Source organism: Oreochromis niloticus, linkage group LG14 (genome assembly GCF_001858045.2).
Source record: "Oreochromis niloticus isolate F11D_XX linkage group LG14, O_niloticus_UMD_NMBU, whole genome shotgun sequence".
Classification (NCBI taxonomy): domain Eukaryota; kingdom Metazoa; phylum Chordata; class Actinopteri; order Cichliformes; family Cichlidae; genus Oreochromis; species Oreochromis niloticus.
This window is the reverse complement of record NC_031979.2, coordinates 20,705,349-20,727,011: the sequence shown is the minus strand read 5'-3', so window position 1 is coordinate 20,727,011 and position 21,663 is coordinate 20,705,349. Positions and strand designations below refer to the sequence as shown.

Below are 21,663 nucleotides of genomic sequence, written 5' to 3'. Positions count from 1 at the left end.
ATCAACCGAGAGCTTGGGTGATCAGGCTACCGAAGAGAACACAGATGACGGTTCCAATGCCGGAGAGATTGTCGAAAGGAAGGGCCAGAGAAGTTCCGTAGACTGAAAGCGCTAATTCGTCATCGAAAACAACCAGGAGAATCCCTGCAAAGCAGCAACAGTCAATTGGCTTTCTCCAGCATCTTACCATATGACAAAAAAGCTAAGAGACATAGCGAGATAACGAATGCCATAGCCTACTGTCATGTTAAAGACATGCTACCAATAAACACGTTCGAAAATGAAGGATTCAAGCAGCTAATTGAGGTAATAGCTAAGCTATACAACAAGGAGAGATTGAGAATTTCCTTTTAGTTCTCAGTTTATTTGATATTGACAAAAGTTAGTCAATTTTGTCTGTTCTTCTGTAAAACAAACTAAGATTTATTTTTAGAATTAATATTTTGTTTCTAAGTGGAATTGATAATTTAGTAGTCTGTTTTGTTTGTTCTATTTTGAAACTTAAATGCTTTAGCGGCTACCTTTTGTGTAGTTTGCAATATTTGCCTTTATTTATCTGAAACTGAAGCCTCATGTTCCTTAAGTACATCTGCCCTGTTGAACTTATTATGGGAAATAAATATTTTAATTAAAACAAGCTCCTGATTATTTCACATTTTACTTGTGAGCAACGGCACATTTAAATCTTACAAATATAGTTATTTGGCTTATATCGTGATATATATCGTTAACGCCTGAAATGAAAAAAACATATCGTGATATGAAAAAATCTTATATCGCCCAGCTCTACCTTGAGGGTTAGATTGCTTTCAAAGAATGCAGTAAATGCTTATTATTATCATCATTATTATTATTATTATATGTGCATATATTTCCCTTTCTGTAGTTTCATGTGTACAAATGTACATATCCATGCACACACTTTTTCACTATTTGAAATGAATGTGTGTGTTAGAGAGCATACAAATGACATAAGTTTCACAGGTATCTTTCATTGCAAGTGAGTGAGGCTTGTCTGCTGGCATTACGTTCTCTTCATGCTCGGGACGGGGTAGTAAACTCTCCAGTGTGTCTCCTGCTTTCTTCTCATTGGCAGTAGTTATCTCTTTTAGGCTTTTCTGTTTGTTGCTTTGCTATGCTGGTTGGATTGTGCTGTGTTATTTTTAAGAAGTACACCAGCCCCTCTTGCAGCAATATACCGCCACCATGCTTTGTGGTTGGGATGGCGTTGCAAGCGTCATCCTTAGTGCTTTAAACAAAACGATGGGCATTATGGTCAGACAGTAAAGTTTTTGTTTCATCAAACCAGTTGAAAGTATGTTCTTTGTGTGAAGTCACACATTGTAGTCTGGCTTTTTTGGGGGCAGTAGTTTTTTGCTTTATGAGCAACCTTTCAGGTTATATTGCTATACTTTATCTATACTCTGTCAGCCAGCAAATAAGTGCTTTTGTCCAGTTTCAATACAAGTTGCTTATTATTTTCCAGGACTGATTTTCCATTTTGCATCAGACTTAATTTTTGTTTTACATTCATAAGCAGTAGCTGCATGTCCCAGTGGTCCCCCCTCGCCCCCCCGTCAGAGTTGATTTCTTGTGTCCCATGATGTCAAGCAAAGAGATCTCAAGCAGAGTTTGAAAGTAGAGCTCATCAAACACAGCAGTTGTGCAATAAATTTTATATTAATAGACCATTGCATCAAGAATTGGTTTTGATTGTTTTATGGAGGTGATGATTCATTTCAGTGGAAGATTTGGAAGTTGTAGTTTGTGGTTGTGCTGTATATTACACTAAAAGCTGCTTTTTATTATTTTGACCTCAATGGGAAAAATAGTAGAAAAAAGCAGATATAAAGTGATCTGTTGCCACTGCGTAGATGTTAGTTTTCACAAGTTGTTTTTTTTCTTATTTGCTGTATTTTTTTGTTTTGTTTTGTTTTTGTTTTTTACATGAATTGGCTGCATGGCTAACACATCCACAGAAGAAAAGGAGAATCAATTCAATAATGAGCTGAAGTGCTGCAAATACTTGTTTTTATATAGCTTTTGATCACATTTAAAAACTAGGTTGAATATTTATTTCTAGTCCAGTGAGTCTTGATGAGCATTTTTCTTTTTATTTGGATGGATGGATAGAAAAAGAACATTAATATATCCTTGCAATTGTAGCTGTGTTCAGCATCTGCGCCACACTGGCATGCTGCTTTACATAATCACTTCTGCAGCTGTCCTGTATTTTGTCCTATGTGAGATCTGGTGCATTTACCCCATCTTCTCTGTAATGGATTTAAACGTCCAGTGCTGATTAACGGACATGGCTTCCTGCTTAAGGGAGCTCAATTGTTGCAAAACTGACAATACCAATTATTGCTCTGGTCAGTCTTGTAAGCTTGATTATTTAACAAAATTTTTCATTACCTAAAGCGTCATGCATTTGTTGGTATAGAAAATGAAAAACAAAATAAAATACATTTTAACAAGGGCTATTGGGGGACACAATGTTGACAAGTAGGACCAGATCATAAAACCCACAGCCTCTGTGGGTGCTGACAGGGGCAAAGAAAGGCCCCAGGCAAGGCAACAGCGACTAGCATGGCGGCAACAGGGCATTTAACATAGAGCTGAAGCCCACAGCCAGCCTTTGCAGTGATTGCTCAGTTTCTTCGCTTTCACAATCTGGAGGCGAATGCAACTATTAATGATTCCATGGGGTTCACCTGTGAAAACTTGAGTATTAGTTTGTCTGGATGGGACGGGATTCTCTTTTAGTCCTCATGACTGGAGCTACATTAAACAGCAAGTGACTTTGTGCTTCTTTTTATTTTTTTAACCCTAACCCTCCCTAAAAGCTCAAAGCACAGCCGTTGCTAAGAAAAGGGGTGTGCTTTGTTTGGAACACAAGAAAAAGAGCTTCTTAGTAAAAAAAAAAAAAAATGCAACAAAGCAAGCAATTTATCTGGATTGTTTTGTTTGGGTGCACGTTAGAGTTAGCATTGAAATTTGTAATTGGGTTCAATTATGTGCTACATGTTTTGTTTTTTTTGCTTTTTTTCCACTTTGTCCCGACCTGGGATATCTAGCAGTCGTGCAGCAAAACCAAAAGATTACTGAATTTTTCTCCAGGATGATAGTAGCACACACAATGTACCATATAAACCACCTAAAGTCTTCACCAAACAACTGACCAAATTCTTTGTTTTGGTTATTTATATAATGTAAATACGGATCTTAGGACTACTTCTCACACCTGAGTGTCACTTTCGCAGGCACACACCAACTCTGTTCATTCTCATCCAGCTCTGTTTCACTCTTTTTCAGCCATAATAACATCCATGTTATTATGGCTTTTTTGCTTTAATCAACCTCTCTCTCCTGTCATTACTACGTTTTATTGTGGTTCATGTTAGAATAGAGAGTACTTTACTATTACACCAAAGTACAAATAAAAAGTGGTAAGGTGAAAACTGCAACCCAGTGAAATTGTCTGGGTCTTTTTCATTACTTTTTTAAGAGTATTAATAATTCTTCTTATCTCAAGCTAATAAAAGGAAAGAAATATATCTAGAAAATGGCATGGAGAAGACAGGGGAATGAAAGAACCAGTGGCCCAGGGGTGGTGATGTTGGATAGTGGGTGGTGCCTGGATATTAGCTGGGCCTCTTGAGCATTGAGAGAGTTGGGGGTCTATCATCCAACTATGTGATGTTGATGCATGTGGACACCCTATACTGTCCTGCCCCTCCTGTGCTGTTAGCCAGAAGAGCTTCAGGGCTCAAACACTACTTTCACTTCATGAAAGACAGGATCATAACAATAAAGAAAAGGGGGACGAGGAAACAGAGCTGTCTTACCCAAGTGTCAAGTCCTCACATGTCCATGTAAGGGCTTTGTGGGCTTAAACTAGGCTGCTGCCTTCAAGCTAACTGTGGCAGTGAAGAAGCCATGCTATTATGCTCAGTGCTCCAATAGATTTGAAGATAAATTGCTTTTACAGTATTTACAGCTTAATTTCTGGTACTTTTTGGATCCAGTCTTTGTCTAAAATAGCCGGAAATGGATAGTTGACATTAAAAAGCAGCATCCCGGCTGTAGCTCATTGGATGCATTTTAATTGCCATGTTGAGAGTCCTCAGGATGGAGAGATGCTCTAATTGAATGTTTTCTGTGTTTGCTATGAAAGGCTGTATTGTAGAGAGAGCCAGCAACATGCGGCTGCACTGTGATTAATCTTACACTGCCTGTTTCAGCTGATTCAGAGATGACTCAACAGACTGACACATGCCTGCTTTCTTTTCTTTCTTTTTTTGGGGGGGTGCTACAAGAACCATTCTAAAAACACAAGTTGTATTACCTACCCACAGTTTTTTAATCGGATAACATTCCTTCGATAGCAGATAGCCAAAACAAGAAAAGAAAGGCAGGACAGGGAATATGTGGGGATACTTTTTCTTCCGCAGTCTTCTGTTTATATATTCTTGTAGGCCAGTGAATATCCCTAGGATAGGCTGTTTCCCTTAGTGACAAATTATTTTTGAAATTATCTTGCTTTTCTCGGGCTAAATTGCTTTAATGAGCATAATGTCCTTGAATGAATATTTTATGATCTTCAACCTGAAAAGATGATTAGCGGGGGAAAAAAATATTGTGTCATCCGCACATTAAAAGTCTTGTGAGTTCAGAGAAGTTGCTCATTGATTAGAAAAGTTTGCCATTTGTTGTATTAGGCCTCATAACTTCAAGCGTTTTGGCAGAGTAGCATATTCAGCCACCTTCCTTCCTTTCCCAGTGCTCGAGGACAGCAGACAGCATAGCGTGAAGAAATTTCTATCCCCCGGGCCTTCATGTCAGGAATCCTGATGAGGTTTATTGGGGCAGAAAGGGCACAGTTTTCCCCCTGAGGCTGTAGCTTGAGCTCCAAAGCTATTGGTCTTGTCTCTCCAGTACACACCACATCTCCTTTCCTGTCTCTCTCACTCTCTCTGTCTCGTACACTTACTTAATCCTTCTTTCTGTAAATCCATATTTCAGTGTACACAGCACCACATGGTAACTATGCTTAGGTCACATATTGAAAGTGACATCATTGCATTTGACATGAGGTCAGGGTGAAGTGCAGACAGTGGTTTATAAAGAGAAAATGATGGTGTGGGTGTAGAGAACCTCTTTGTCATTGGCAGGGAAGCATGGGGAGTGACGTCAAGCAGACTGTGTTTTTTGTGTGTGCACCCAAATTGTGTGACTCAGGTATATAGATTAGATAATAAGCAGTTTCTTTGTGTTCTCTCTCATTGGCCAGCTGCAGGCATGAATCAGACTGTTCAAGTGACTGTATTATTACACAGTGGAGATGAAATCTTACTTCTAAGGAGATGGGATGGGGAAAAAAGCAGATTTTGCCAGTTCCATAAGGTACTTGGCTGGCCAGTGGCATAATGTAGCACTGATATCCAGCTGAGGACATGGTGCCATCACCACAGACCTGCAGTCCAGCTCTGCAAAATTTTCCAAAGAAATCTACCATCTCAGGGTGTGTAGCTGTGGGATGGTATACACTTCAACTCCTGGAATGGACACACCTCAGTCTGATCTCCGCAGGCAACTCCCAAAGTGTCCAATCCTACACTAGTAACAGACAGGCACCACCCCTTCTAGCCCCAACAACGCCTGGCTGTGCTGTGAACTGTATTGCTCTGCTTCTGGTAGGGGACTTGCATTATTGCAACTTCCTTTAATGCAAGTTACAACAGCAGCTTTGTATGACCAGAGATAGTAAAGGTAATGCTTGGCTTATGAAGCCAACTGTTTTCCTACCTTGATGCATCCTGCCAGATCTTACCTTGAGTATGAAATGTTTTATTTTTCTCTGTTGGCATACAAAACGCATTATAATACAGCTCTGAGATAAACTTTAATAATCTCCCTAGGTCTGCTCAGATTAATTCTAAGAGGAACCGAGAGTAATCCGAAGTATTTCCTCTGAATCTTGCATTACTTTGCCTAGTTCCTTATATACTGTTTCCCTTCCTCTTTAGTGTGGGAGACCTGTGCACAGAAATGGCTGTGCATCAGAGCTCCCTTAGGGCTGTTCGTCCTCCCTGCTTCTCTTCTTTTTCCTCTCTCCACGGGCTGGTCTGGTCCCGGCCTCTCTTGCTGCCACTGTTGCTGCAGTTGGCCCAGCTCTGCCACAGTTTTCCATCAAAACACCAAACCTCAATGGAGCATTCAAGCCCAGGCCCGCTCCAGTGCAGCCCCTCCCTCCTATCCCACCCTGTTCTGACTCTGCCTTCTTCTCCCTTTCTCGCTCACTGCACAGTTAATGGCTCCATCCAGGAAGAGGTTCCTCACTTAGACTTTATATAACTGGATCTGAAGTATTGAATGAAGTGTGAGTGTTGTCTGTGAGGTTTCATAGGGAAAAAATAAAGCTGGTTTTAGCAAGTTGGTTTTGTAGCTTCTCTTAGATCTACATGTAAGCTGTGATCTAAAAATGTTCTAACAAAACCCACAATGTAGAAGAATTAAGTCGTTGTCAGTGTAGTAACAGGATTCACACGGTCCAAGATGGTTTTGGTTTTTTTATTACTAAGAAGGCTGTTTAGAGTGTTGCATCAGTGTGCAACTTCTGCAAGCAAACTCAGAAGCTGTTTTGTTTAATACTTTAACTGCACCGCAAATTTTCTGTTCATATCATGCTGTTCTTTGTATGTTTTTGTACTGCAACCAGTGATTATTAACACTGAGTCTCTTATACTCTTGTTTGTTCTAGCAAATCTAAAAAAATGAAAAATGCTTTACTTGTTTTATACAGTCCTTGAAACCTGACATAAACAATTAATGGAGACTTGATAAGAATTAAAACTTTGCACAGTTTTCATAGTATTATCAGGGGAGGAGGGGGCGTGGAGATGATCGTCAATAAGAGTATGTACTGTGAAGTTATGGGCTTTAGTGTACGTCAGTAATACTTTTCACTACAAACTATGAAGGGAGACCCTATAGTATGAACAGACTAGCAGACTTTGCAGTCGCTGCAGTCAGAATCTATCAGAATCTATGCCACAGCAACCAGTTCTTATCAGAATTCGCTTAGTCACAACTACTCTTTTTCCTTTTCATTGTTTAACTCCAGCTAGCGCAGATATTGTTAGACAAACCTGAATTGTAAGACTGAGCTACACTCCCAATTGTAAGCCTGAAACACTCCCAGTTCAGCCAATTAAGATACTTAGCTATCTATGTGGCCATGACAATTACTTTTCTTGGACAGTAACCCTTGGGTTAGTGTTATGAATGCATGCTGTTGTCGTAAATTGACAAACCAAGGTAGCATTGTTTTTGGACCAAAATCCACGTTCCACATAATACCACTTTTCAGTTTCTCTTTAACTACAGATGTGATGAATTGAATATAAAAGAAGAAAAAACTACACTATTTAATGTATTTCCAGTTTACTCTTTACCTGAACAGTCCTAAAGATTACAGCTTTAATCACTTATTGATATTTTTCATGCAGAAAAATATATATACCGTATTTTCTGCACTATCAGGTGCACTTAAAATCCTTTAATTTTCTCAAAAATCGACAGTGCGCCTTATAGTCCGGTGTATGAATTCTGGTTGTGCTTATTGACCTTGAACCAATTTTATGTGGTACACGGCGCTCAAAAATCTGTCACAAAATGTTTTAGTACGACTTTGGTAAGCTACGAAGCCGCACCACTTGATAGATTGTCTGAGCATTACCGCTAGCGTAGTCAGGAGCCTCACGGAGTAATCTGTGTCCAAAACTCCGTCCATTTCAGGTCCCAAAGTCAAACGAACACTGCAGCATCACTGAGAGTTAAAAACTGTCTCAATTCATTCATCTTTAATAAAATGATCTGCGTTGCTGCTTTACCAGGTGTAACAATTAAGTTTAACATCTAGGCATCCATGAAAACGGAATTTATTACATTTAAAAGAGTTAGAAGTTAGCAGGAAGTTAGCTCGCTAGTTTCCACCTAAACATGATATAGCATGTTCTGACTGAGAGATTTCTGAAAAAATTAAAACGTACAGCTCTGTTATCACTTCCAACATAAATGAAGACAGAAAACTAAACAGCAGTGACGTTTGTAGCATTACTGAAGTTGGACTAGCTGGTATATAATGATGTGCTACGTGATCGCTAGCGACACAGCTATGTTAGCATAACATAAACACAGTGAAGCTGGAGGATGAATGCTAACTTTTTTCCACTCGATAAAAGTTAACGTGAGGGTTCCCGATGGTTATGGACGAATGCAATCGCATGGCAGGATGCTGTAAACGGACCAAACTAAAGTCAGGAGAACAACTGAGATAACGCATCCACAATATGAGGTTAGTCATTAATATACTGCAACAACATGGGAATAGAGCAGCTGCGAGACAATTCAAGATTAATGAATCAATGGTTTGGAAGTGGAGGAAGCAAGAAGAACGAGTTGAGTAAAATTTGACTTATCTTACTGTTTTGTTTCGCTTAGTGCGCCTTATAAACCGGTGCGCCTTATGTATGAAAACAGACCCGTTCATCGACAGTGCGCCTTATAATCCGGTGCACCTTGTGGTTCGAGAAATACGGTATATTTAGTTTCTGAAGAGTATGTAGAATGAAAAGTATTTCTTTTCAACTCTGTCTTTAGTAGAGCAGGGCGATATGACCAAAAATATTTATCACGATATACATTTGAAAATTTGCGATAACGATATAACTGACGATATAATTGACACTAGAAAAAATACTTTACAACTCCATAACTTTATTAGTGCAAAAAAAAAAACAACCATCAATGTATTTTCACTTAAACAAGCAGCTGTTTTTTATGTGCATTAAAGTTATATAAAAATTTAACAGTGCAAATGCAAATTCCTTGCTGACAGTTTAACCAAAAGGCATTTCCAGTGGAAATTGGCCGACATATCCTCAGCATAACCATGTATATTATCCACAAAACTTAAAAAGAGGTTATACACACACAATACTGTAATATTATGTTGAAGCACAGTACATATCACTCCACGAGGCTCCTGCCTACGATAGCCGTAATGCTCCGACAATCCATCAAGCGGTGCGGCTTCGTAGCTTAGGAAAGTCGTACTAAAACATTTGACAGATTTTCGAGCGCCGTGTACCACATACAATTGTTTTGAGGTCAGTAAACACAACCAGAATTCATACATAAGGCACACGGGATTATAAGGGGCACTGTCGATTTTCAGAAAAATCAAAGGATTGATTTTAAGTGTGCCGTATTTTCCAAAAAACATGGTGATAACGACGGCCCGCTAGCATGCTCTACCAAAAATAGTGCTTTGTTGTTTATCTGAAGGATGAAAGCTAAACCAGTTCCACACCACTGAAGTTGCAGCATTTTTACAAACCAATTCTGGTTCATCCGTTTCATTCAACGATCTGCTTTCGCCCTTCTCATTCTGCGTCGCCGCCATGCTTTGTCCACCATGTTGGTATGAAAACAAAGGCACTGCGCATGCGCGTTTTACCCATATTCTGTCGCGATATTTCATTTTCTTATTGTTGCCCAACATTATACCAGTATTACCGTGAACGGTATGATATGGCCCAGCCCTACTCTTTAGTTACTGTTATGATTGTAATTTAATTTGGGGGGTTATGGGAACCACAAAACCTGTTATTGTTATTGATGCACTGAAATGTAATTATTAATTATCACTACTGTGACTGTTGTCTTAGACAACAGTCACAGTAGCTGTGGAGAGTTTACCAGTGCCAAAAGTTTAAAAAACAAACAAAAAAAAACCTTTCTGTAAAAAAACAGTATTTCTGTTATGTGTGTTGTTTTTTCTTTTTGGTTTTTTTGCTTTTTTTTTTAACATGCAGTTAACATACCATTATGTAGATGCACAGAGAAACAAATGGGGAATGAGTTATGACCAAAGTAAATAACCATTACTTCAAAGATGGATTAGCAGTTGTTATGTGAATATGATCCGCCTTTTTGACTGTTAGTTTGGGCTAATATGATGAAGCCCCTATCTGTCATTGTCTCATGTCAACTGTACCTGACCAAAAAAGTTTTGGAAAACTTTGATTAATGCATGTTATCCTTCTTTTCTGCATAGGCAATGTTTCCCAAACTTACAGCTACATTTACAGCTGAAAACTGATTCCAGTTCATATTATATACACAGTAAGCCGCTATATGCAAATAGACTTACAAACACTATTCTTACAGTAAAAGTAGATATGCCACAAAACACATTTAAAACTGTAATAAATACCATCTCAATGCTACAATCAATGCTCGATTGTAGCTCAGTGCTACAACTCTGTTTATGCAGAGTCATCTACAAATCAGATGATTGGCTCATCCTAAGAGGGATCAAACAAGTATTATCTTTGATTTGGTCAAAAATGTATATTCATGATTCCTTTAGTGCCATGTTTCTCGCTTATAATTTGTGATGCCACACAGCAAATTACCAGACAGCCTTTACATTCGGCAGTTATTCAGAAGCACTGTTTCCATAGCAGGCCTGGCTCACTCTCAGCGGGACTGTGCTGTAGTTTTGCTGTGATGCCCGGGCGTCGTTGTTATTCCTTTTCTTTCAGTTTTTTTCCCCTCTGCACTGGTTGAGTGCCAAAACCAATGTGACAACAGTGCTCACATCCACCCAGGCGGAAAGTTGTCCTTAGATGGAAAGTTTTTATTTATTTTTTTTTAATTTAGCCTGTATCTATTTTTATAATAACTTTGGAAGCATTCGTTTGTAAATGACAGAACCCAGACCTTTAAATGGTTAGATGTAGTATAGATTTGCTTGCCAGAGGCAACTAGGGATGTTTAACAGTCAAGCTCTGAAGTGGTGTGTTTTCACAAACTTTAACCAAAAGTGTGGCAGCTTCAGGATTCTGCGCAGCGGGATATTTCTCGATTTAGGAATAGTACCTATAATTTAAAGAATATTAGTTTGTTTGGTATCCTTAAACTTACATAGTGATCCCCCATTTTCAATACTTCTTTTAAACATATGTATTCATTTTAAGGATTCAGTCTCTGTTTTTTCATCTCTACCATGTGTTTGAAGTTTTGTTGTCCCTTTTAAAACTTGCTGTGCCACTACTTCCTTTTACCACTTCTCTCTTGTTTGTACCATTTCTTGCATATTTTTTCATAACTACCTTTGTCCTTCATCTCAGTCTTTATATGCATTTTATAGGCAAGTGATTTCATGCTAGGTGTTTCTCTTATTTCTTCTAGAGACTGTGCTGGCTCTGACTCATGTCTTTTTTTAGGATGTAAAATGATGTTGCCCTTCTGAACAAATGTTTTTTCAGTTCCCTTCAAACAGTTTTACCAAGTGCAAGACTTCATGAAGAGGAACCACAGCATTATTTCAAAAGGCACTATTATAAGCATATTTCAGCACAGTCATGTCTACAGTCATTGTAGACAGTTTGATGTGTCATCCATCCTCTTGGTTTCACTGTCATGCTTTCATTTGCTCCTATATGATCAAACAAAAACATGTGCCTACTCATTTTTGCCGTCTCCCAGCTTGTGCATTTGCATGTAGCATTTCACGGTGTGTGTATTTGTGTGCTGACTTTTCCATCCTTCCAATTCAGAGGTTTCTTAGGGAATGGGTTACTTAAAACTAGTTTTTTTCCCCCTGCTGTAAGCTCTGGAACTTATTACAGTCTGAGGCATTTTCATAAACGAGCCATTCAGCTGCCCCTGCATGGCCCTGAATGAGACACAGTGTCACAAGGAGAAAGGGAGTTAATGTGGCTAGTAAGTCATGACACCTCCTTTTTACCTAACAGTATTATTTTAGTGTGAGTAGTTATTTGTGTTCACATACTGTGCATTTTCTCTTGTTTTTCTCTTTTTTCATTTTCACAAGCATTTAGTGTAGCATATAGCACATATGTACAAGCCTGAATAAAGACTTTGGGGTATTACAGCAAAGTGTGAAAATGGATTTCACTGCTGTGTGATTATTTCCACAGTGAGACACCAATCTTTTCCATGTTTTCCACTTCTTCACAGTTAAAAATAATAAAACAGAGTCTAATTTGGGCTGGTTGAAGTGGTTTCTCATACTAAATGATGTAAAATGGCAAATTATGGCTCAGTCTTTCTGGAGAAAAATGAGTAGTGCTGACTGTGTGGACCCCAACTTGGAGTGCTGACGAGTGTTGCAGTGGCACTCTTATAATCAACTCAAACACTAAGAGTTTTAAGATACTTTGCTAGGTTAAACAAAATAAATCAATATTAAAATCTGTGACCCTTTGCCACGTTGCGTTGGAATAGATTGTCTTTGATTCTCTTTAATCACTTTCAGAGGCTAAAACACATTTTTTGGCATGTATATCTTATCTTTGAGTACTGGAGTAAAATTTGGTTTAGAAACTGTACAAAGTGCAAGGTCCAGCCGACTCTTGTGTGCCTTTGGTGACTCTGTTAATGCTGTCTCTTAAACATGAGAATGAACACCTACAGCTGCTGTTAACAGTGTAGTATTTCTTTAAATTGTCTAGCCTATAAATTTTCTTTCATGCTTTGTCTGCCAAAGAAAAAGGCAGATCTCGAGTATCCTGGAAAACATTGCGTTTTCCAATATGGTGCTGACTATATCCCCTAATTATTTCATCACTGCTGCACTCTGTGGCAATGAGCATGCCACTTCGAAGGCCCTGTGTATGATTACAATATGATTATTACAGTGAAGCTATGATGTCTGAAGAACTAAATCACAGCACATGCACACAGATGAGATCTGAGAGGCAGAGGACATTTGACCTGGAAAACGCTTTAATCTGCAGCTGAAGAACTCTGATGTTTGATCGGGATTATCATGTTTACTACTATATGGGTCTCATGAGAAGCTGTCGGCACGACATCTTGTTTTTTGTTTTTTAACTCTCCAAACAGGAATAAGCAGCCTAGCTTTTTTTATCTCTACATTACATTAGTAGTCTGTCAGCAGATTTCTGTAGGATGCTAACTGTTATTCTGTTTCATCTTGCAGGTTTCCCAAGAAAGCAAACAGGTAAGAATCTTTATCTTATTCGATTGCTGACACATACACCCTTATGAATAGGGAATCCTGTGGTAACACACACATAACACACCACCCAGTCCTATACATGTACAGAGCTCTGCATGAGGGAAATGAGGCAGATTTTATGAGGCCTGGTGTGCTGTAACACAGAAGTCTTTAGAGTGCGGACCAAACACCCCCCCCTCATGCATGCGCGCGCACACACACACACACACACACACACACACACACACACACACACACACACACACACACACACACACACACACACACACACACACAGAGTGACGGACAAAGGGGTCCCTCTTTTAAGGGCGGCCCATCGCTGCCTTTCACTGTGAACGGAACAGTGGCCTTTCACAGTTGGGGCCAGTATAGGCAGAGGCAGCCATACATAGCCTCCCGAGGTTCAAGCCGGAGTCTGGCCTTGTGGTATCTCCGCTGAGAAGCGTCCTTTCTCTGGCCTTGCTCTTTGGGCACTCAGGAGAGCGCCTCCACTTCCTCTCAGCGTGTCACATTATACAGTAGACACACTCGGCATGATTCATACGCTAGGAGGTCCTCCTGCATTTTATTCTCAAGAATAAAAAGGACAGTAGTTGGTTCTTACTGTTGCTGCGGTTACTCCGGGTCTTTACTTGCATGAAAGCCAGGCTTATTCTGTAGCAGTACTGTAAGATGTGCATACATTATAGTGACCTTTTCACTAAAAACAATGCTATGTGTAAAAGTCTGCATTGTTGTATGTGATTGCTCTTACTGGACAAATGCTGGTCTTGTACTGTTCTACCACTTGGTTGACCTTTTACTCATCTGTTCCCCTTTCTATAGAACCAGCAGCATTCTCAGTAAAGACCACCCCCCAGACAAGAAACCCAAAAGTGAAAAAAATTCAATTCCCTCCAATGAGTTTGACCCTACAGGTAACTTTGTACTTTCATTTCTATGCTTGAATGTGGTTTTCCTACTCGCTCTGCTTCAGTCCATGACAATGTGTGTTTCCATCTCTTCCTTCGGTCTTTGAATGCCTCACATGTTTCTATCTGACAGTCTCCTTTTCTTTTTTTCTCTCCAACTCTCACACTCACAAATTGTCTCATAGAACAAATGTGCTCATGATGATTTGCTCAAGGCATGTTTGTATCTTGCTCTATGCTTTGTGCTTGATTATTGTATGAGTTTAAAATGACAGCTTTACATCAGTCTTCACGTGTGTGGTCTGATCTGTGATAACTGTTTGTTTGTCACTGGATGAAAATAATTTATTATTAGTAGGAGTTTGAATCATCTTTTTGGGAGTTAATTCAGTTAACAGACAGTATAATGTGTCTTTAATGGTTATGTTGGCAGAGCTTTACAAGTGTTTATCAGAAAGCTTACGTTTCATTACATGTTGCCAGTGTTAAGCTGATAAGCAGAGAACTGTTTGATTAATGGACTGAAAAATCAGTAGCTCTGTGTGTGTATTATGTTCACGTGTCTCACAGTTTTACATAAATAAGTGGGTTTTGTATGCTTGAGTGGTTGGGTGGTCTCATGTGTGCATGCATACTTGAAGTGCACAAAAAGCCACTGAGCTTGTTATGCACTCCAGTTTCCAGTTTATTGCAGGGTGAAATTGTTATGTTTCAGAGACAGACTCGTCTGATATGGTGACAGTCCCGGTGGTATTTGTCAGCAATCAGTTGAGTGTGATTCGAGATATGACTGAAGCTTCTGTATTCACAACAAAAAAAAAAGAAAATCCTCTGTACCACATGGTGGCTTATCTGTGAATGATGCAACAAAACACAGACAAGATGAGTTCTCTCAGTTAAGACATGCGCTTTGCTGCTTGTCTTTGTCTGGCATCAGACTAAAATCTTCTTGCATACATTTCTTTGATGTTTAGCTATGTAGCGATTAAAGAAAATGTACCAACCCAGCAAGATGCACCTCATTCTTAAATGTACTTTTTTGTACATCTTTGTTTTCTACTCGTGTTACATTTATGTCCTGAAATTTTGCATGTCTGCATGGTCTGTATTGCAGCTTGTACCTTTTTTTATTTGCTTGCATGAACTCTAATAATCTTTTCCTAGGTTTTCTCCATATGTGCCTTTTTTCTCTAATTTCAAAGTGGTTTGGGTTTATTAAGGATATACAGAAGTAGGCAGACACTCTAGATGTGTATTAAAACTGACTTTTTAGATCACTGTTTCCCACAAAAACTGATTATTTGTTTAAAAAAAAAAAAAAGTCAGCCTCCTTATTTTAATTGCTGGCCTAAGAAAAGTTTCTCTGCTGTTGATGGAAACTTGATTTTGGAATTATTTTTAGCATCATCCCCTTTGCCACAACTTATAAAACCACCCTCTGCGGTGGGGAGACACACCCAAAATTGCATGCAATTTCACTAGCTGCTTATTCATCATGATAAAACTGGAGGCAAAATTGAATATACCAGACCTAAATGAATGTTAGGTTTAAGTATACAGCTACATGGCCATTGTGTTATTAGCGCAGAATTTTCATTAAAGAAGCCAGATGCAATCTTGGCCTTTTGTAACCTTTTTTATTTTCAGGACTATTTATATGTTTAATATAAAATCAGACTTGAACTTATCATTTTAATGGGGTTTTCAGTTTTAAAAGCGTGTGGCCCCTGTAATTATATTTGGAGTAAGTAGATCTATAGATATGTGGGTAGTTGAAAATAAAAAGGTACTAAAAAACAAGCTAGTTAATCTTCAGCTACTTTCAGTTTTTCCAGTGCCTAGCCAAATCATTTTTTATTTTTTATTTTTTTTGTTAAACTGCCGATTTGTGCGTTTAATTTTTCATCTCCCATGTTTATTTCTCCCTCATGATTTTCTCTTTCCTGTTTTGTGTTTCCTTTCCTTGTGTTGTTTCTTTATGTGTATGTGAATGTGTGCTGTCTGCTCTGCGTTCTGTGTGGTGGGGGCTGTGAGCAGAAGCTCTGGTGGTGCAGAAGAGTGGCAGCAGCAGTGTGCTACCAGAGGGGAAGCCTGAGTCCTGTGGTAAGAAGCTCCTGCTTGAATGGCTGGTGTGGCAGCTGCATTTGTACACGCTTCCTGGTGTGAGATTGCCTATAGATGTTTTACTTATGTGACCATGCTGGCTGGTATTAAAATAAACTGTCCTCATAATCACTGCCAAGATATCAGCTCAACTGGGATACATTCAACTCCTTGTTTATCTGCTCTTTAAAAAATGGAAATCAGTATAGAATTTATTAAGAGATAGGCAGCCAACGCATATATTTTTTTACAGCGATTATTTATTTATTTCGTTTTATTTTATGATCAGTACAATAGCTTATAGTAGTCAACCTTTTTGTGAACATTTGGTATGTAGTATTATTGTACTTTTCAAATGAATGAGCTAATTTAAGTATAGGATCTGCCTACATGATTACAAGGACCAAACATTGGATTTAGTGATATGTTTATTAGAATCTAAGTAAACAAAGCCACTTGGGTGTCCCGCTGGTCTTTATAAACCCATTCGACTTTGCTTTCATGCTTGTTACTTCATCTACACTGACACGAGTACATTTACAGGCAGAGACACGTGGTCACTGCAGCCAACTGACTGCATGTGGCTTGCCTCACATGCAATGAATTGACAAAACAAATTCTTAAAGCAGCTGTCAGAAATGCCAGTTTGAGCTGAGATAGTCTAAACTCTCCAAAGGGTACAGTTGACAAAGGTAAACCCTTAATATCATATGCAACAAAGCATTGGCGTATTTGTTCACTTTGAAACAAACAGATCGTTGTCTCTTATCTTTTTCCGGTCTGGTGCAACTTTAGCATTTTTTTTTTAATTTTTTTTTTAAGACAACAAAAGAGCAGTGAGAATTGAAAGTCTTAAAACTCCAGCTTTTAATGAAATGAAATTGTTCTGCCTTTTTAATGCTCTGGGCTGTGACTTTTTTACCTTTTGTGTTACTGTGGTGATGATACAATACAGAAGGTCACTTTATTCTCTAGTGTAAGCTTCGTATCATTGGTGGGTGCTGATTACATTAAAGTTGAATCTCTGAATTATACATTAGCTCAGATCACGTCAGGAGTCCCACTCCTCATGGTTTATAAATACCAAAGAATTTTAAATGCTTTAAAGCATAGGGAGAGAGAGATGAGCATCTAGAGGCAAATTCACACCAGCTCTTGAATTCATATGGCTTCATCTGCTTCCCTGACACCCGTGCCCTCTCCCCCTCCCTTCCTCCTCACTCCTTCATCTATACCTAACCCTCTCTCTCTCTACACCCTTCCCCCCCAGCCCAGAGCTTTTGGCTCCTCTAACCTCTCTCCACATATTAGCTGCTGTTCCTTCTATTCTCCAACCCCCAACCTACCTATCGATTGACTTACCTCTCTTCTGATGACAAGACCACTGGATACCTTCGTCAGTTTTTACAATGTTGAAATGACAATTTAAGACAGTTTTTTGTAGCTATAGTCTTCTGGGTTTTTTTTGGGGGGGGGGGGGGGGGGGGGGGGGTTGTTTGTTTAAATAATATGAGACTACATTTGTGTATTTAAGCATTTGTGTACTTTGCGTAATGTTTTCTTTTATGTCTTGTGACAATGTGCTGGCCAGATAGAAGGTTGTGGAGCCATTTAAAAGAAATGCGAAGAACCTGAAAAGTAACGTTCCTCTTTCTAACCTGTGAGATAACATCTACTTAAACTGAGTCGTCAGATCAGTTTCTGAAATGGCCTCATATGTAACCTGTTTCCAAGGAAAGGTGCGACCCTGTGTAAAATGTAAATAAAAAACAGAAAGCAGTGATTTGAAACTCATTTTGAACAATTCTGGGAAACGGGTGGATATCGGCTTGTTTTGCAGACATGTATTAAGCATAGTCCTAACTAAAAGACAATTAAGTGACCCAGGTTGTGGAAGCTCATACTTAATGAAAAATAGTGCAAAGACAAAATATTATATGTTGAAACTGTTGTTTTGTAAATAAAGATATGAGTACTTTAAATTTGAAGCTTATAGTACAGAGGGCATTTTTTTAAACACACTGTCTAAGCATTTGTAAACTGAAACGACTGATTGTTTTTTTTTTTTTTAAAGTGAAACATTTTTCCAGCATGTGTGATTCAGAAATTTAGGTATTTCATAGTTCAGGGCTTCCTTTGTTGTAGTTCCCATTTAAAATGTTTTCAATTGTCTAATTGGTTGGGGCTGTTTAACATCCACATTCTTTTCATAGCAGGTCATGTTACTAAAGTGTTTCTAAGTAACTTAATTTTTTTTTTTTTTTTTTTTTTTAAACCTGGTTTACCTAGCTTCTGTTATGGCTGTACCAGGCCTTTGGAAACTTTAACTAACACTGTATTTAAATCATTTATTTATTTTTTAAAAACAAAACAAAAAAAACAATCATGGTTGTACCTTTTTAAAAAATGTCATATTTTGTCTTTGTACTGTTTAATTTAAATTATCAATAATGGTTCCAACTTTTTTTGAATAGGGTTCTATATTCTAAATAGTGTTTTTTTTATTTGTTTTGATGATGATTATGATAATAATAATGAGGAGGAGGACCCTTTGTTGTCATTGTCTATTAGAAAGTGCAAGACATTAGATAAAACATTTTAAAAGAATTAAAAAAAATCTGGCATTAAAAGTAATTAAAGTGTAAAGGGCAGACATCTGTGTATGACGTCTGTATATTTATGATGACTGGACTTAAGGGGATGCCATTCGCCACAGAATAGATATTGTGCTCCTTTATTTACAGCAGTTGTGGGTTTTGAAGGCATAAGGGAAAGACACTGTTTTAGGTCTGTTTGCCTGGATGTTTGTCCACCTGTACTGCCTGCTTGAGGGCAGAAGGTTGAACAAGTGCTGTCCAGAGTGGGGAGGGTCTTTGATTATTTTCTTTGCCCTGCTGAGACGGCGAGTGCTGGAGATGTCCTCTAGGGAAGACATTGGGTAGCCGATGGTTCGCTGGATGGTGTTGATAACCCTCTTTCCTGTCTGCTGCCGAGCAGCTAGTGTACCACACTGCGATGCAGTACATCAGTACATTGTCGATGGCAAAGCAGTAAAAGGCTACCAACAGCGTTGCCTCTTTGTGTTTCCTCTGCAGCACACTCAGGAAATGTAGTCTCTGGTGGTCTTTTTTTAACTGTCGCTGTTATGTTGGGAGACCAAGAGAGATCCTCTGCGATGTTCCTATGAAATTCAAGAAGGAAACCCTTTTGATGGAGTCTGTATTGATCTAGTGAGCAGCAGGGATGGGTCCACGCTGCGCCTCCTGTAGTCAGTCATCATCCCCCTGGTTTATTGATGCTGAGTGCCAGGTTATTAGCAGAGTAACACCCAGACAGCTTCTACACCCAATCTCTGTACACTAACTTGTCGCTTCCAGATACAAGTCAACTCACAGTAGTGTTGTCAGCAAATTGTATTAACTGTGCATAGTTTGTGTTCTGGGCAACTATAAATTCGTGTTTCAGGACAATATTTTTCCAAGTCTATGATGTGTTATGCATTTACACAGTGAAAGTCTTATTGGTCATTTTTCATGTCCACACTGGCTTCAAAGATGTCCTGTCTTGGGACTGTTTCAGTGAAAGTAATGGGGCACAAAATCCCTTCATCCAAGTATGGATAATACATTTTTAAAGGCAGATATAATAATAGTAGCTTTGAGCTTGGGGGGGCTGGCCTTTTAATCGTCTGCAAAACTGTCTTATATGAAGGTAACTTCGTATTAAAGTATCACTATCATCTCAGATACTACTCTGAATTGAATGTGTGTATGGAGCCTCTTTGCAAAACAATGGTGTGTATCTCCATATGACTGCCTGAGGCTCTCTGTTGGACTCTAAGCCAAGCTACCCTGGTCCCCAGAGGTGATCCTTTTGTTGTTTATTAAACAGTCCACCTATAGTATGACTAGAAGAAACAAATAAGAGTCCAGTGTTTCTCGGCCGTGTGAAATTCAACATATCTAAACCAAATCTCTATTAAAAATTTAAGAAGGCACCATGGAGCCATTCTCTGTGGAGCCCACTGTTGTATTTTGACGTTTAAAAACAAAAAAGCAGAGCTTTCTAGTAACCTACCTCACACACAGACAGCTTCAGCTTTTTGCTTTGGCAGAGGAAAAAGTGTAAAGTTTATAGTGACTGATTTTTTTTTTTTTTTTATCACCTTCCCAGTGTGATTATTGTGGAATTCCGTCACCCTACATGCTAAGAGTGAACTAACTGGGTGAACTAAAAATTTACTCAACTTCCTGATCTTGTGAAAATCTTTCTCTTTCCGGTCTGTGTCACTTGCAGGTCTGGTCCAGCGATGTGTAATAATCCAGAAAGATGAAAATGGCTTTGGGCTCACTGTCAGTGGTGACAATCCAGTGTTTGTGCAGCTTGTCAAAGAAGGTAAGATTGACTGTCAAACTTACAAGAGAAAAATGTTACCACATTGACCACCTTCGGTTTGAGCCTTTTTCATAGACATGTGAACTCCCCTTATTTTGTGTTTGTATCATCATGCAATGACATCAAACTATCACGTCAGTTTGCCATGTTAGTTCGTCAATATGAGTGGTAATTGGTCCCCAGAAACCACCAACTCTGGCATTTAGACTAGTGATGTTGTTGACTGTAAACTATTTCCTCTTTCTACAAGTTTCACTTGTAGTTGCAGCTTCTGCTTTATCCTGTTGTCTTGTTATGAGCTTGTCAAGATGCTTCTGTGACCATGAGTAGTGTCTCACACTGTCTGTAGAGGATTATGTAGGCTTTTATCAGGTCACAGTAAACACTGGCAGGTCTGTACAGCAGTGGATAGAGACTGCAGAGGAAGGAACCAATCGAGACCTTTTTTCTTTTTTGCACTTTCATTGATGCTTGGGAGTGTCTTAACTATCGCTGAATGGCTTCCCATTTTCTTTGTTTAAGTTTCATGTGAATAATGTATCAGCATTTTGAACTGAGAAGCAACAAAATGCAGCTATAGTGTCTTTAAATGTCATCCCATTGTGGTGAAACTGAAACGGATAGTTATAAGACTCTTTCCCCCCCCTACTCCCCCAGTTGAGCAGACTGAGTTATATTCTTTGTTTCCTGACCCCAAGTTGAATTTCCTCACTACTACAAACCTGAAGACCTAAAGTCTATTTTCGGCTTGCAGAGTACTTGAACTGCACTCTGCTGACTTTAGTCAGACTTGCCTCTCATAATAACCTGTCTCAACCCTAAATCCCTTTGTTTGGGGTGGAGCTGTGAAACAGGTCCTTCTCGTAATATAACCACTGTTATGGTCTTTCAAAATAGCACTTGAAATAGTCACGTATTTATGGTCTGTCAAAAGATTTTTGGCATATTCATTGTGAAGAAATGTCATTGCTGCATCATCAAGAAGCATTTTTTGTGTTTCCTTCCTTATTTTCTATTATTCCACTTCCATTGCTTTCTCTCTCTCGTTTGGTTGTTAATTGCTTTTTTCCCCTTTGTGTTTACCAGATGGGGCTGCGATGCGAGCAGGTGTTCAGACAGGAGACAGGATCATCAAGGTATTCTGTTCCTCTGCCGCCATGTCTTTTCACTGCAAAA

General features: G+C 38.9%; 1 protein-coding gene across 3 annotated transcripts in view; it reads left to right on the top strand.

Moving 5' to 3' along the window:
• arhgef12a (Rho guanine nucleotide exchange factor (GEF) 12a) overlaps nucleotides 1-21,663 on the top strand; it is a 41,315-nt gene that overhangs the window by 4,757 nt on the left and 14,895 nt on the right. For 2 of the 3 annotated variants that reach the window (XM_005455817.4, XM_025897942.1), the window contains 5 exons: nucleotides 13,040-13,060; nucleotides 13,904-13,995; nucleotides 16,027-16,092; nucleotides 20,389-20,487; nucleotides 21,574-21,623. In XM_005455817.4, the coding sequence (XP_005455874.1) occupies nucleotides 13,040-13,060; nucleotides 13,904-13,995; nucleotides 16,027-16,092; nucleotides 20,389-20,487; nucleotides 21,574-21,623 (328 nt within the window). The remainder of the gene's footprint in view (nucleotides 1-13,039; nucleotides 13,061-13,903; nucleotides 13,996-16,026; nucleotides 16,093-20,388; nucleotides 20,488-21,573; nucleotides 21,624-21,663) is intronic. The other variant, XM_005455818.4, reaches the window with a different exon arrangement.